Source organism: Thamnophis sirtalis, unplaced genomic scaffold (genome assembly GCF_051295495.1).
Source record: "Thamnophis sirtalis isolate CommonGarterSnake01/CBP01778 unplaced genomic scaffold, rThaSir2_p1.2 scaffold_4, whole genome shotgun sequence".
In the NCBI taxonomy this organism is placed as follows: Eukaryota; Metazoa; Chordata; class Lepidosauria; order Squamata; family Natricidae; genus Thamnophis; species Thamnophis sirtalis.
The window spans coordinates 95,152,667-95,166,097 of record NW_028261384.1 but is presented as its reverse complement, the minus strand read 5'-3'; the positions used below and the strand labels follow the sequence as shown (position 1 = coordinate 95,166,097).

General features: G+C 41.5%; 1 protein-coding gene across 2 annotated transcripts in view; it reads right to left on the bottom strand.

Moving 5' to 3' along the window:
- THRA (thyroid hormone receptor alpha) overlaps positions 1 to 13,431 on the bottom strand; it is a 151,988-nt gene that overhangs the window by 29,893 nt on the left and 108,664 nt on the right. Inside the window, exons 4-5 of one of the 2 annotated variants that reach the window (XM_087713477.1) lie at positions 10,077 to 10,175; positions 9,837 to 9,965 (exon numbers count right to left, since the gene is read on the bottom strand). The exons of the other annotated variant lie outside the window; for it this stretch is intronic. Of the exons in view, the coding sequence (XP_087569603.1) occupies positions 9,837 to 9,965; positions 10,077 to 10,081 (134 nt within the window). The 5' untranslated portion in view covers positions 10,082 to 10,175. The remainder of the gene's footprint in view (positions 1 to 9,836; positions 9,966 to 10,076; positions 10,176 to 13,431) is intronic. 2 annotated transcript variants of the gene reach the window in all.

The window sequence follows — 13,431 nt, the reverse complement described above, 5'->3', positions numbered from 1 at the left end:
CAGCTAGCAGCTTAGTTTAGGATGGAAGCAGCAGGTAGATTTTCTATTGTGAGAAGTTATCATAGCATTCTGCTCATAGTCATTCTAATTTATAAAGGCTTGACTTTTCACGGGGAGAGTCTGTTATAGTGATACAGGTAACATCTCACCTAGACTCTGAGGTAAACAGATATAGCACTTTCTAGCTATCCCTGGAAACCTGTAGGCTTGATCCATGCTTCTTAACTTTTCAAGGTATCTGAGAGGTACGATGAATTGGAATGAGACGAAATTGTTCAGGAAAGATAGATGCTGTTGGTTTTGTGGTGTACTCTGCCTGAAAAGATCATTTTTGGATCTCTTTGTATGGGACAACTATGGTCCTGCATCTAATCACCAATTCTGGAGAATGGTTAGGAGATTGCAGTCAGGATACAGATGCAGAATACTTTAGATGAACCAGAATATTGAGCCATTTTCATTTAAGATTCAAGCTCGAATATGGGATGGACACAGCTTCAATTGCCCTCTGGCTAACCTTTAAAAGGATTTCAGAAATGTGTCCATCACAGTATTTTTGGATTTCTCAGCAACCCACAACAGCATTGGCCTCTTGACCAACAGGGAGGGATTTAGAATTAGAACACTCATTCAGTGACCATTCAAAGTTCTGGGGGCATTGAACAAGGACTTATGATGGGTTCTCATATGGCAGCAGTCACACCATCCCATAACCACATGGGGTGCTTGACAACTAGCTTGCAATTATAAATCACAGCCTTCCCCAGCCACATGACCACCATTTGTGACCTTCACTGCTGGCTTCTGATGGGTTCCACCACAAAACCGTGTTCGACTAAAGGGCGCTCGACGAAACCGCGTAGCTGACGTCATCACAGCGTGACAACAGCGCGGAGAAAAAAGCACGCTGTAAATGCTAAACCTAAAATTAACCCCTAAACCTAACCCCCCTAAACCTAATCCTAAACCTAACCTTAAACCTAACCCTTAACCTAACCCTAAACCTAACCCTAACCCTAACCCTAATCCTAACCCTTAACCTAACCCTAACCCTAACCCTAACCCTTAACCTAACCCTAACCCTAACCCTAACCCTTAACCTAACCCTAAACCTAACCCTAAACCTAACCCTTACCTTAACTTGAATCGGCTTGCTTTCAAAGCGCTATTTAAAGTGCCCTTCTTTCTCCGCGCTCGCTGTTGTCGCCCTGTTGATTACGTCAGCGACGCGGTTTAATCGGGCGCGCTTTAGTCGAGCGCGGTTTTGTCGTGCCACGCTTCTGATAAGCAAAGTCAATGGGGAAACCAGCAAGAGATTATAAATGGTAATCTCTTGACTGGGAGATGCTGTGACTGCTCAGAATTTGCCTGATGATAGAAACTGGGATTGCTGCAACCACTATCATAAGTTGGTGCAATTACATGATAACATGCCTTATAATTACGTTGCGTAGCAAATGAGTTTACAGTCCCAATTATTGCTAAGAAAGGAAAACCTATATTTCTGCCCTTTCTTCAATGAACAGCTCCACTCCAGGTAGGGGATGACAGAATAACCAAGGAGTCACCCTTTGTGGAATGCTGCATGGATCAGTTGATCTCCTCTGCTTTTTTATACTTACATGAAACTTCTGGGTAGTTTGTTGCCCAAGCAGCAAATGGCATTTTGTTGAAATCTTATATCTGAAGTCTGTGAAGGGTCTGGATCAGTGGTGGGATTCAATTTTTTTTTTTTACTTCTGGTTCTGTGGGCGTGGCTTGGTGGGCGTGGCGTGGGGGGACGTAGCAAGGGAAGGCTACTGTAAAATCTCCATTCCCTCCCCACTCCAGAGGAAGGTTACTGCAAAATCCCCATTCCAACCCGATCAGCTGAGATTCGGGAGGCAAAGAATAGATGGGGGTGGGGCTAGTCATTTACCGGTTCTCGGAACTACTCAAAAAATTTCTGCTATCGGTTCTCCAGAACTGGTCAGAACCTGCTGAATACCACCTCTGGTCTGGATGAGATGTAATAAGTTGAATGGGTTTGCATTGTTTTCACTGAGTGACATCTTTGGAATTGTCATTTCACAGGGCAGCACCACTCCTGAAAGAGCAGAATTTATGACTCTGGGAGACTTCTGAGTCTGCAGCTACTGCTTGATGGTCAGATGGAAGCTGGAGCCAGGGGACCTTTCTGCAGCAATGGTTGGTATACAAGCTGTAGGCCTACCTGAAGTACAAAGACCTCCTAATGGTTAATTCACACTGTTATCACCACTTGTCCAGATTATTACAAGGTGATTAATATGAGGCTGCCTTTGAAGAACACTCAGAAATGTAAACTGCTCCAGAATGCAGCAATGCAGGTATTGATTGCTACAGGCCAGTATGAGGATTTTCTTTTATCTATTTATTATGAATATTTTACTGTGAGAAACATTACAAAGAGCAAAACACAAGTATGATCATGATTATTTATAATTAGAAATTCTGCATGACATTAGTATCCATTCTCTCACCCCACCATGGTGGTTTTAATAACTATGGAAGGAGGGTGAAATTTTGACTTATTATGATTATAATCTCTGTCATTACAACTTGTAAAGGGAATAGACTCTTCTTCATTAAATAGCCTGGGTTTGTCATCCCCAGCAGAGTGAGTAAGTGTGCAGAAATGCATGTCTCTCCCCTAGCTTTTCCTTCCAAAATAAATTCCAAAGACAAAATGTCCTTTTTGGCCTAGATCAAAAACAACAACAAACGGTGACCTCAGCTGAAGCTGCACCAATCATATGCCAGTCCAAGCACTCTCATTTGCATGTTGATATCTTATTGGAAGCTGTGGTGCTAAATGGAATGAAGAAGGCGGAGCGAGGAGGACACCCTGTTGGACCTTTTTGCAACCTGCAGAAAGTACTGAATTGGGAGGGGGAGCTCTGCGTTTCTGTAATTTCATACACTTCAATTTTAAAAAATCCCCACCTTATTTGCAAACTCTTTTAAAAAAAACTTGGCATAGAGGAATGTTTTTAGTGATTTCTGAAATCACCTAATAAGACTGAACTCAGGTGGGTCTCTTTAGGTAAAAGGTCCCATGAAGTGGTAACAGATAAAATCCTATGAACAAGACATAAATGCATCAAATGCACCCCAAATGCCTGGGAGCAAGAGCAGGATTAAGAGCAAGAAAGATGCAGCAATAGATAGTATAATACATAGCCATAAGCCCCTCAAATGGTTGTTAGAGCATGAATTATTCTGAAAAGGATTTACAAGAAATGAGAAATAGCTCTCATTCAGCAGCCACAGTGTCAACTGATCACGTGGAAGCACTATTTGCTTTGACTTGACTATCCCAATTGTGGTGGGAAGAACCATATGTGCCAATTTTATACCCTGGAATATGTTTCTTTTAAGATACATATTATTTGAGATTTCCATACCAGGAATTGCTTGAAATTGAAAGTAACAGCAGCGAGGCTCCCTATAAAATACTACCCATTAGGTAGAGCAATTTTACCCTAGATTCAGGAATTGAATCTGAGAGATAACTTCATGTTTCATTTCTTTTTCTGCTAGGATTCCCCATATTTTTAGTCTAACCCCAAGCAAGATGACTATTTGCCTGAGCTCGGATTGTACCACTCCTCAAACAACAGGGAGGAATTTGCACAATTTAATACTTCTCCTTAGAGAAATACTCCCTTAGCATGAAAAGTTATATTTAAGAGAAAATGAGTTCATTTTGCCCCCAGCCCCCCTTCCCAAAGACACACATCTGTTTACATGAGGATATTTATAGTTAAATGGAATGGAAACCCTCAGTGATGTTAGCTCCCATCTATAATACAAAGTGATCCAGCCCCCAATGCAGGTTTATGCGGCGGTAAGAACCAGCACTTGCACATCTGTCTCATAGGCATTTCAACAGAAAAATATATATCCGGCCGAACATAGGCTTAATGCTTGAATTACAGCAGCAAAACATGCAAAAAGAAAAATAGGAGGGGGGAATTAAAGCTGTTTGTCAGGGAAGCAGCCCCAAAGCAGCGCAGGCTGGCAGAGTGTACGTGCACTCTTTGAGCAAACATTACATATCAGCATGTACACAATGCAGCTTCTAAAAAAAGACTATCGTGACTGCAAAGTTGAGGGGGAAAGCAAGACTGGTACGACCAGACTGATACCCCTCCCCATTTCTAAAGCACCCAACAGGATGTCCTCTCATCCACGTAAAGCTTATAGGCACGGCTTGTACCAGGAGTTCCTGGAACCAGTGCCAGACTATGCTCTCTCGGCTGTTCCTCACAACGGCTTGCATGATGGTGCTTGGCCCTCTGCCAGGAAAGGAGGCCAGGACGGCACCTGAGGACAGTATGTGCCAGCAGCAGAACACGAAAGAAAGGCACAGAGATTCTTTCTTATAGCTTTTGGGATTCCCCAGAGAGGATGGAGAGGATAAGAGGAAGAGCAGGGAATGCAATAAATTGTTTTCATCTGGGCGCCGCCTGCTTCTAGGGAAGGAAAAGAGGCAGAATAGCCCTGTGAACTCCAGGGGTGGGAAGGGAAGAAAGAAAGACTTGGAAGAGATTTTGATCTGAAATATTTGTGTGCTAAAACTGAGACAGTGAGCTTTGGCTGCCAAGTTCAAATCTTTCCTGAATGTAAAATTCAGTAAGATGTTTGAGTGATCACCATCTCTTAAATTTAGAGTTGTTGTTATATGGCTATTATGGGATGGATAAGGCAACCCTGTGTGCCATGCATATTTTGAAGAGAAAAACAAGCGTGTTTTGTTATATATACAGAAGATAAATATATATGCAGTAGCTACCTCCCCCCCGCCAATACATGTCCATCTTTATTCAGCTTCTATCAAACAAGACCAAAACCTGTTCACTCATTGCACAATGAGCTAGTATGGAAAACTGGATATTCAATCCATATATAGTCACTTTTGGGGGGATGGGACACTACAGAAATCAAATAAATAAGTAAGGTGATAATTGCTCAGATAATGGCTGTGAAGAGAATACCCTATGTGGAAATAGTTCTTTTTCATGGTGGTCAAACTCATTTTAATAAAATGTGAATCAGCCCCTGTGCCCCCTCCCCCCCCAGAGGTGGCTTGCCAATTTCTTTACTACTGGTTTGGATGCACTCCCGTGTGCGCTCGCACATGCGCAGAAGCATTCAGGTGGGTGGGCGGAGCCTCCTGCCACCATTACTACCGGTTTGGCTGATTCAGGCTGAACTGGCAGCTACCCACATCTGCCCCCGCCTTTATGAAAGAAGGATACACAACTAAAGAGTAATGGATCTCTCAGATGGGCAAAACAAAGAACAATAGAGCATTTTACCTCAAATTTTTAAGCAAATCCTATTCCTTAGTGTTTGTGTGTACTAGTTAATTAATTTGATTTGATTTTGATTTTATTATATTTATATGCTGCCCTTTTCCCCCGAAGGGGACTCAGGGCGGCTCACAACTAATCAATGAACTAGGTGCTCAAAATCTAAATAACTCAGGACACGTTATGTCAGCATATGAAAACTATCACCAATCAGAAGACCAAAATCCCAAAACCAAACCCATAACCACTCTGACGGGGAAAAAACCCATAAAAATGTACCTCCACAATCATCCTATTTTCAAGACCTGGAAAAACAACAAAGCTTTCAATAATTTCCTGAAGCATCATATGGATGGGATCCACATGGATTTTGAGGACAGAGATCAAAATGCCCAACAGAGTAGGTGTGCTTCTTGGATTGTGTAACATGACATTGCTTAATTGACAGGACTCATAAGTGTACTCACCCTGCTAGACGGAATTGGACATGCAAGTACAACTGGAAACAAGCTGTGCATCAAATCGTTAGGTCTATGACGTGAAATGGCTTTAGCACCTTGAATTGAAAATGGAAGCCAACTGCCAACCAGTGCAGTTCACAAAGCAGAAGGTTTCATGACCATAACATGATACATCCATGCCCATGCCCAGTTATAGTTTTGGAATGGTCCTTAAGGGTAGCCCAATAAATAGCATGATGCAATAGTCCAATCATGGCTAGGGCATAAGTGACAGTCTCAAGGTCCTCTAGGGCCAGCAAAACCCATGCAAGTATCTGTGTGAAGGCCCCCTTTGCCACAGTCTTGGACCTGTGGCAAAGTGGGCCTAGGAGCTGAGAATCCAAGAAGAAAGCCAAATTGTGCACAAATTTCATATGGAGAACTGCAACCCTACTGAGAATCAGCAATGGAATCCCTCTAGATGCAGGAGACCCCTTTGTCTTGTAAGAATTGAATCTGAATCCTGTACATGTCTTCCTTTCCAGACATTTATAGCTTCCAGACACTGGCTTAGGACGTTGATGCATTGCTTGGCTGGCCAAGTGTCAAGACTGTTGGGTATCATTCACATATTAATGATATGTGATCCCAAATTGGTAGATGACTTCACTTTGCAGTTTTATGCAGATACGTAGAAGGGGAGAAAAGTGTCAAACTCTGCAGCACCTCACAACTGAGGGTCTATGGATGTGATCTCTCCCACTTACCAATACCAACTGAAGCCAATCATAGAAAAAGGAGGAAAATTGCTGCGAAATTGTGCTTTCCACCTCTAAATCCTAAGGTCAGTTCAAAAGGATTGAACAATTGACAATACTGGAAGCCACTGAGGGATTAAGAAACATGAAAATAGATATGTTATACCCATCCTAGCTTAGACCCAAGACATCAACAAGAGAGACCAATGCTATCACTACACTAAATAATCCTTCTAGGGTCCTTTTGAGCGAGAGACCAATACCATTTCCACCATGTTGCCAAGAAAGGGAAGGTTAGAGACTCGAAGATAAGATTCAAGTCTGTTTTCTTGAGGACAGAACGCACCTATTTCCTTCAAGATTGAGGGAATCACTCTTCAAAGAAACTCACCACATAACATCACCACATAAGCCACAAGCCATCTTTTGGGTGGCTTTAGCCATCCAGGAGAGATCTGGATCTAACAAGCAGATGGGTGAACAGAAAGGCTAAAGAAACCTATCCGGTTTCTTAGGAATCATAGAATCAAAGTTGCTTCAAATAGCAGTAAAATTCCTTGTCCTGGACACCTTGAGTGGGTTATTTCCAATCGGAATCCAGCTGTTTGCAAATCGACCAAGTAACAAGAATATTCCCCACAGCAGCTCTGCAGGTAGTCCTGCAGCCTTCCCCAGCAGCCGCAATCTCCCTATGTACAAATGCTGGTTAAACATTTGGCCACTTTTATCACTATAATATCTAATGCAGGTTCTTAATCATGCTTGACTTTGGCCACCTAATGAGAAGGAAGGACTCTCTGGAGAAGAGCCTAAAGCTGGGAAAGACTGAGGACAAAAGAAGAAGGGGACGACAGAGATTGACGTTGCTGGAGTCACCGAAGCAGTCAGTATAAGTTTAAATGGACTCTGGAGAGGACAGGAAGGCCTGGAGGAACGTTGTCCATGGGGTCGCGATGGGTCGGACATGACTTCACAACTAACAACAACAATAAATCATGCTTGATGATTTTATATCTTTCTCTCATAGCACATCAGGCATCTCATTTCGTTGCACTTCATCTGATGGAACTCCCCAGAAAATCAAGGCATGCCCAGCAGAAAAAGAGAGACCTCCAAAGAGCAGTCTAGCCTGAGTCTCCAGTTGCATGTGTATTCTGGGTTGCAACTAGAACCTCAATTGAACTGTCCACTACAGATCCAGAAGAGGATCCCCCAATTTTTTTTTACATTTTACACAAACGTGTACTCTGTCATGTGCAGTAAGCGAGCACCATATTTTTTGAAGTATAAGACGCACCTTCCCCCCCCCAAAAAGAGTGTGGAAATGTTAGTGCGTCTTATATACCGAATACAGCCATTTTTGGCCTCCTGAAGCCCCACACCCGCATCCCATTTTTGTGAAAAATGGGCCATTTTTTGCAAAAACAGAAGCGTTTGTGCTTTCCCCCAGGCCCCAGAAGCACTCTGCAGGCTTCAGCGGGACTGGGGGAAGGCAAAAAGGGCCCCGTTTTTGTGATAAACAGTAAAAAACAAATGGAGTATTTTTCACAAAAACTGAGGTGATTTTGCCTTCCCCCAGCCCCCAGCAGCACTCTGCAGGCTTCAGCAGGGCTGGGGAAAGGCAAAAACACCTCAATTTTTGCAAAAAATGGCCTGTTTTTTTTGCAAAAACGGGGGGCTTTTTAGCCTTCCCCTAGCCCTGCTGAAGCCTGCAGAGTGCTCCTGGGGGCCGGGATGGACAAAAACATTTTTCTTACTTACCTCTTCAAAATCTTGGTGCATCTTACATATATACCAATGTGTCTTATAGTCTGAAAAATTTGGTAACTATTTACACGTCCTCTTACATTTATCACAGAATGTAAGAATCTGGAAGTAATGCATTCCAAAAAGGAAAGCATTTTGCAGTCAGGGTTCAAAATTCCTCCCTTGCTTCCTATCTTAGATTCTCAATATAGGGAGAATGCTTGCTAAATCACCATTTGCACCATTTGTCTGGAACTTCACTCTCAAGGTTTTGCCTTTTGACCATCTGAAGAGTGGATTTTATTGATCATATCAGCCCCATTTAATTTCATCTCAAGATAAAGGATCCAAGGCAAATTTAAGCCCCAGTAATCCTCATTTGAAAATTAAGCAGAGGTCAAGTTCCTGATCTGAACAGAGGGCAAAGGGATTTGTTGGCAGAATTTTAGGGGAAGGCTGCTGAATATAAACACATATCAGGCAAAATCTGAACAAATACAAACCCTTGGATTCTCCCAACTCTTGCAAAATCACACATTTTGGGAAGAGGTCAATAACTAGTTCTTTGCAGCAGGTGGCAGTGTGGCTTACTCATATTAGCTCCGCCCAGAATACTATTGGAGAAAAGTGTATCCTAGTCAGAATAATCACTAACATTACTAAACATTTTATTCATTTGCTCATTGACATTTCACCTAGCATTGGCTGTGTCTTATCAAGTCCATATTCAGAACCACAAAGGTTAAAAAGGCATATCATGATGGCTGGCTTTGCATACAACATGCAAATTAGTCAGTGGAAAGTCAGTGAAAGGCTCAATTATAGTCAATTGTTTGTTTAGTTTAATCAATATTAGTTTTTTCCCCCCTATGGGTGGAATGTGTGTTAGACAGTGGGGGGGCGGGAGGGGGAGGGAGAGGGGGAGGGGGAGGGAGAGAGAGAGAGAGAGGGAGGGAGGGAGGGAGAGAGAGAGAGAGAGAGAGAGAGTGAGAGAGAGTGAGAGAGAGTGTATTTTGAATTATTTTCTGTCCTCTAGCTCATATACATCATGGACATAGAGACTAATCCATATAGGTACATAGAAAAGTCTAAGGTCCATATATTACCCTGCTTCCCCGAAAATAAGACCTCCCTGGATAAGTTCAATCGGGCTTTTGAGCACATGCTCTGAAATAAGCCGTCCCCAAAAAATTAGCCCTCCCCAAAAATATTGAAACACTGCAGCAGCCATGAGGTGTCCATGCTCACCTCCTGCACCTCAAAAATAGTAAGACCTCCCCAAAAATAAGGCCAAGTGCTTATTTCGGGGATCAAAAGAAAATAAAATCCTATCTTATTTTGGGGGAGACACAGTATACATATCTCAGGGTATTTATAAATGAGCTGTAGGAAGAAAAAATGATTGCCTCCAAGCCCTTCAGCTATATCATACAGTTAATTTCTGTCCTTCATACTCTCGAGAATGAGAAAAGAGTTTATCTGAAACAGGAAATACTTTATCCTAATATTACATTCCTGGGTGAATTAATCATGGTGGTCTTAGGCAAATGTCTCACCTGTCTTTTAGCCAAGCCCAACCTTCAAAACTTTCCAGGAGTGATGGGTGTTGAAGTTGGGTATTTCTGAATGATGTCTGATTAGATGAGTTGGAGGTTAGGGTAACCTGCTCATATGGACAAGGTAAGCTGAAAGACATTCATACAGAAGGCTCTGATTCCATTTCTTCCCAATAAATACCCTGAAATAAGTCATTTACATTTGGAATTGCCAATTATCTGTTCCTTGAATTGAGTTACCTCATTCCTCTAATTGTAAAGGCCAGAGTTGGTTGTGAGAACGAGACCGGCTAACTTCAGATATGTCACCTTGAGCTCCTTACACAAAGAGGGGATTACCTGTATGATCAAAAGAAATATTAACATATATTTCATTGTGATGAATTTGGGCAAAGTGGGCTGCCCCAGAGAGTGGGGCAAGATTTCCACAGACTAGAGGATGAGGCAGGTATCAACCCAACTTTGAAGTCAACCGTTGCTTGATTCCTTGTGTTGTTATTAAATAGAGCCCAGAGTGCTCTGTGAGTGTGTTCATTGCACTTCTGTTGGCCATTAAGATTGTGAATGCATGTTCTTTTAGAGTCTGATACAATACTAATGCTTTGTGTTTATACGTGTCTGGCATGCCAACTTTACCATTGGGGAAAACATTGGTATTGCCCTTTTTCAGATCGCTGTCACTAGTTACACAGTGCAAAGGTTGCATGATTGCTATTCAAATCTATTCCACATGACCTTTATCTGCAGATCTCAATTTCTTCTGGCATGATGTTGCCTAATTAGATCCTCCCCCCCCCCCGCCCCCCAAGAATGACTTATGGAACAGGGATGCCATCTAGTGGCCAGGTGTGTTCATCACCAGAAACTAACCACATACAGACAGATATATCTGGAGGTGGGAGGGGAAGTGCCTGGAGGAATTTTATAGGTTACCACTCACAAGATGAGGTCTCTCTCTTCATGCTGCTGGAAAGCTCATAAATGAACATTGGTTTCAAATACTAAAGCACAGAGCCTGAAATATAATTTAAAAATTAGATGGTGTCCTTCAGCATCAACCCATATGTACACAACAGAATACATTCTCTACTTAAATGTATGTGTACAAAGAAACTGAGAAACCATGAATTCTAGTTCTGCAGGTGGATGCCCTTGGGTCAGACACAGGAAGGAGGGAATAACAAACCAAACTGGAGAGCCAGTTTGGTCTAATGCAGAGCTAAGTATTGTATGGCTTCTGGGCCATATCTGGCTCTTTGGCTGTCCCTGTCCGACCCACCCATGCATTGAGGTGAACTGGAACTTAGAAAACCACTTGCAGAAGGACAAGAAGAGAAAGTACTACTCTGTGCCACTTTCCCCTTGGCTGGTGCAGTCTGAGGAGATGATGGTGATGGCAGCCATTGTGTAAAGGGACCTGGGCTCAGCCACCAACCACCGCCTTCTTGAAGTGAAGCTTTGTGGACAAGCGAGTGGAATGCAGCCAGCAGCTATTGGTTCAGCCCGCCACAACAGTTCCCATTCCTCATGTGGCCCTTGGGAACATTAATTAATTACCCACCCCTGGTTAACCACTTCTAATGGTTAAGGCACCAAGTCAGAAATCAGGAAACTGTTCTAGTTCTCTTAGATGTTAAAGTGATCTGGATGACTTTGGGCCAGTCACTTTTTCTCACCCAACCCTTTCTCACAGTGTTATTATAGTATTGAAAATATGAGAAGGGAAAGGAATATGACTGCTGACTCTGAAAATCGAACATGAAGGATGGAAAAAAATAGTTTTCTAAGGCATAATATAATTAAATCAGGTTTGCCATCACCACCACCAACAACAACAAAAAAAACCACCAAAAGAATTACAGACTATTACCATCGGTTGATTCACATTTCCCATCCAGGATGGAAACAAAGTTTAAAAAATAGATAAATGAAGACTTTGGTTGCCTTTTACACCTGTCTTTCCAGGTAAATCTCTTTTTAAAAAACTACCAACAATGCAATCATATATAGGAGAATTTAAATTCACATAAACATAAACAATGGTGCTAATTTTAATCATACATACATAAATAAAATACTTGGAATCCATGTGGTGTTTTCCCTACATTGTTATAGTACACTTAAAAGTTGATAGTAACTATGATACACACACACACACATACACACACAGACACACACACACTCTATAGCAGGGAACTCATGGGAAAATTTGAAGTGATGTTCCCATTTTTGCTTCCATTGTTTGGGAACAAGAGAAGAAACTCAGTTACTGACACATTTGAGTTTTGATTGTGACCTAATTTCATTTATTAAAATTCTTTTAAATTAAAAAAAGGGAAAGTAAGCAGGCTGCAAAGCAAAGGCTGGCTTAACCATAATCCTTCTTTCTAACAATGCTTCCCATACAGACCCCTGTGTCATAGTTAGAAAATAAAAAAGTACATGTTGTCACATATAGTTTCATGTACTTTCTTCGGGGTATGAGCTTTCTAATATATATATACACACACACATATACACACATATACACACACACATACATATACCCATCCATCCATCCATCCATCCATCCATCCATCCATCCATCCATCCATCCATCCATCCATCTGCATTAGAAGCCTGCTCTGGATATACAGTTCTACCATCAACACATGAATCACATGGTCTTCTTGGAGAGACCTGGTTAGCTTTATCCTTACATACACCAGTCAATACAGGTATTTTAATTTTAATTTGGAAAGAACTTTGCTCCATACGGTGATCTCTAAATATCAGGCAATTGAGTTTTTTTTTTAAAAAAACAAATTGCTTTTACATGGTTTTTAAAACTTTACCTTATTGCTGTATTTTATACATTATATTAAATTTATATTGTTAAAAGTTGCCTGCAGCTCCATTGGGTGGAAAGATAGAATATAAATCTGACAAACATATCACACCATGGTCTGAACAATCCTTTTTTCTGGGGTTATCTGAGTTTCTTGCTAGCCCCCAACTAATAGAGAAAAAACTCAAAAGTCTATAAAGAATTTCATTTTAATATAATTATTTTTTTGTACAATTCTAACCCCAATTCACTTTCTTCTACCTTTATAGCCTATAGCAATTTACTCACATTCTATGTTCCCACCAGGTTCTTTTCAGTCTTCTTTTTCCATTCTTACCTTGATTTCTCCATTTAGCTCAGATTTATCCTCCAGACAGAGTCTTGGCAGACCCAGCACCAACTTCCAACTGGGCAAAGAACAAATACTGAAAACTAAGACCGGCAGCAGTCTTGAGGCTGAACTACCAGCTACACTCTTATCAAGAACAGAAATGATAGACCTGGAGACTGCATTGCTCAATTAGAAGTCTGATGTGTGTATTTGGGGAGGGGGGGGATACATCCTGAAGGACAGAAGGTACACATGGATTAAATTAAGTTACTCCCTAACTTTAACTAACACCCTAATTTAAGTTATTTCCTAAGTACCTTCTCTGCCCTTCCAATTCCCTGTCCTTCCAATTATTGCAAACAAGAGCAAAAAAACTTAATTCTTAAGAGATTTGACAGTATTACATTATTGAAGGACCTTGAGCAGAATCAGAATTT